The sequence below is a fragment of the Dama dama genome, chromosome 5, assembly GCF_033118175.1.
Source record: "Dama dama isolate Ldn47 chromosome 5, ASM3311817v1, whole genome shotgun sequence".
Classification (NCBI taxonomy): domain Eukaryota; kingdom Metazoa; phylum Chordata; class Mammalia; order Artiodactyla; family Cervidae; genus Dama; species Dama dama.
Window position 1 is genome coordinate 111,082,867 of NC_083685.1, and position 3,551 is coordinate 111,086,417.

Sequence of the window (3,551 nt, forward strand, 5' to 3'; positions counted from 1 at the left end):
AAAGAGTGTATCCTATAGAGACTGAGATAACATATCAAAGCTCTTGCACAAGATAGGTTACTTTCTTTATTTATGACCTCCCCACTTGTTTTCATCCTACTGTGGACCCCAAAACCCTTGGTTTCCCCCTCATTTTCCCTATATCCAAGTCCATGTTTCACCATTCAGGTCTCCACACCAAGGCCAGAGGGACATTCCAAAACCCAGTAATCCTCATATCACTGCCCTGCCTATGATCCCTCAATACCTTCTCATCAGCCCTGCGCCAAACTCAGATGACTCTGTCTAGCACACAAGGCCTGATGAGAGCAGGTCACTGCTTACTTATCTGACCTCAGAGTTCACTACTCTTCTAAGCACACCTCTGCCCACACTTTGCCTAATGAGTAGTGTGCTTACAAGCTCAATTCATTTGTATATGTTTCCTCTGCCTAGGAAGCTCTTCCCTCCTAGTTAATTCTGGTTAATTCCTACTTGTGCTAAAAGATTCAGCTTCAGTATTGTCTGTCCCAAGAGTAATTCCCTGTTTCTCCCCATGCCCTGCTGGGTTCACAGTACTGAATGCTTGCCTCTACCCCAGGACTTAGCACAGTGGAATGAAGTAATTGCCTCTCTGCCTATCTCCCCATCAGAGAATAAGCTTCCTGAGAGTGGACTGAAGCTTCTATCTTTTCATTCCCAGAACTCATCTTAGTCCCTGGCACCTAACAGCTATCTAGCAAAGCTTCTTGGATGGAGGGAGGATGGATGGATGGATGGACAGATGGATGAATAGTTGAATAAAGCTGATCTCAAAGATTAAGCAAGTCAGCTGACGAGAATATGACATGAACAAGACATAAAAGAGAAGAGTCTATTACTTCAACTTTAACCATGTTTATTGGACAGTTAAATATCTTTATGTCATGGAAGAGGTCTCCAAGGAAGAGGAGCCCACACAGCAAGGGAGCACATGCATGAGGACAGAAAAATATTTATTCCAGGAAAGAGACTTGAGATGATACAGCAAAACAGATTTTCTCAGCTCAATGGCAGTAGCAGAAAGGAACCCAGAATGGCCCCATCTCATGCACAGGAGATCGTCATTTGGGCCATTAGAAGACTGACATTTCTGATGAGTTCTTTGAAGCATAAGCAGATGGCAAGTGATGGTACAGAAAGAAAAAGATTTTAAGTGAGAATGAGCTTTGGGGAAAGCAAACAAATTTTTTATCTAGCCAGAGGCATGCGTTGCAGGAATTGGTTGGCCAGGGCCGGTTCAGTAGTTGGTAGGCTTGGTGGCAGCAGGCTGGCTGACTGCAGCCTCGTGGGTGGTGGGACTGGTGGGCTTGGCGTCAGTGGGCTGGCAGGGACTGGCCTCTGAGACCTCCGTCTTGCAGGGAGTTGAGTCAGCACAATCCGGTTGGCTGGAAGTGGACTTTTTGCAATCCCGTTTGCAGGAGTCAGCACAAGGCAAGCGGGAGCAGACCGGGCGGTAAGGGACAGAAGTGACGCAGGCTGGACGGCGCAGGATGGAGTAATATGGGCGGTAGCAGGCCGGGCGGTAGGAGAGGGATGTCAAATATGGCTGCCTATAGGTGATGGGGCCAGAGCAGATTGGGCGGCAAATCGGGCGGTAGGAGATTGAAGTAGTACAAGGTTGTTTGCAAGAGCTGGGTATGTAGAAAGTTCGCGAGCAAGTTGGCTGGCAGACGGCAGATGCAGAAGACCCTGGGCGGCAGGAGAGAGATCGGCAGGATGGAGGTGGGCAGGAAACAGGCTCACAGGAGATGGACCGACTGCGCTTGACTACATAGCAGGTAGGTTGACATGGCCTGGACACACAGACACTTGGTAAGCAGGGGCTGGGCTCAGAGCAGGTGGGTTGGCAGATGCTGGAGACACAGCAAGAGGGCTCTTGGCAAGTGCTGGAGACACAAGGTGGCTCACAAGGGCTTGAAACACAGCAAACTGGACGGATGCAGATGGGCTCACAGACCAGAGAAACACGTGTGGCTGGCTGGCAGATGCTGGACTCTGAGCAGGATGGCTCACAAGGACTGGAGTCACAGCAGGCAGACTGGCAGCTCTTGGTCACAGAGCAGATAGATGGACAACATCTGACACCAGAGGACACAGGCTGATAGCAACTGGGCTCACAGATCACTGGCTGGCAGAGGATGGGCTGGCAGGAAGTGGGTACGCAGAGGACTCGTTGGCAGGGAGGGACCTCACAGCACACAGGCTGGGCACAGCTGCTCACGGAGCAAGAGGGTTCACAGATAGTGGCCTCACAGCTCACAGGCTGGGCACAGCTGCTCACAGGACAGGCAGGCTCACAGATGGTGGCCTTGTAGCTCACGGGCTGGGCACAGCTGCTCACGGAGCAAGAGGGCTCACAGATGGTGGCCTCATAGCTCACAGGCTGGGCACAGCTGCTCACGGAGCAAGAGGGTTCACAGATAGTGGCCTCACAGCTCACAGGCTGGGCACAGCTGCTCACAGGACAGGCAGGCTCACAGATGGTGGCCTTATAGCTCACGGGCTGGGCACAGCTGCTCACGGAGCAAGAGGGCTCACAGATGGTGACCTCACAGCTCACAGGCTGGGCACAGCTGCTCACAGGACAGGCAGGCTCACAGATGGTGGCCTTGTAGCTCACAGGCTGGGCACAGCTGCTCACAGAGCAAAAGGGCTCACAGATGGTGGCCTTGAAGTACACAGGTTGGGCACAGCTGCTCACAGGATAGGCAGACTCACAGATGGTGGCCTTGTAGCTCACAGGCTGGGCACAGCTGCTCACGGAGCAAGAGGGCTCACAGATGGTGGCCTCACAGCACACAGGCTGGGCACAGCTGCTTACGGGACAGGCAGGCTCACAGATGGTGGCCTCACAGTACACAGGCTGGGCACAGCTGCTTACAGGACAGGCAGGCTCACAGATGGTGGTCTCATAGCACACAGGCTGGGCACAGCTGCTTATGGGACAGGCAGGCTCACAGATGGTGGTTTCATAGCTCACAGGCTGGGCACAGCTGCTTACAGGACAGGCAGGCTCACAGATGGTGGTCTCACAGCACACAGGCTGGGCACAGCTGCTCACAGAACAGGAGGGCTGACAGCATTGTGGGTCACATCTGGATGATCCGCAGCTATCTTGACAAGTCACCAGTTGCCATGTCTGGCTCTGGCAGGAACTGGGCAAGCAAACAGGCCCTCTGCAGCTCACCTCAGTGGAGCAAAGGGAGATGGCTGGCACCGAGGGGCATTTCCTAGAACAGCAGTTTCCAGACATGGTGGAGGTGCCTCTGCTCCCTTGCCAGTGCTGAGAGGTTGCTGCCTGACTGGGTCAGCTCTCCAGAGCCCTCACTTTTATACCCCCAGCCCTGGCACGTGCTGTTTTGAGCCCCTGCATCTTTTCCTTATTGGTGTTTGGGCCAGTTTTCAGAGAAACATCTTATTATGCCAAGGTTTGTTGATCTGGAAGCTGTTTACCTACCCATAAAGAAGCTGTTTGTTTATTGACATGCTAACTTTGGAATCCTTGGAGCTACGGTCATCTTGGAATAAGC

At 52.8% G+C, this 3,551-nt stretch overlaps 1 protein-coding gene across 1 annotated transcript; it reads right to left on the reverse strand.

Annotated features, from left to right (window-relative positions):
• Positions 1-1,258: 1,258 nt before the first annotated feature.
• Positions 1,259-3,274, reverse strand: LOC133055626 (keratin-associated protein 16-1). The gene is made up of 2 exons (XM_061140761.1): positions 2,736-3,274; positions 1,259-2,294 (listed from the first exon to the last, which is right to left on the reverse strand). Exons 1-2 carry the CDS (start codon positions 3,272-3,274, stop codon positions 1,259-1,261), a joined length of 1,575 nt encoding a protein of 524 aa, XP_060996744.1.
• Positions 3,275-3,551: the final 277 nt, after the last annotated feature.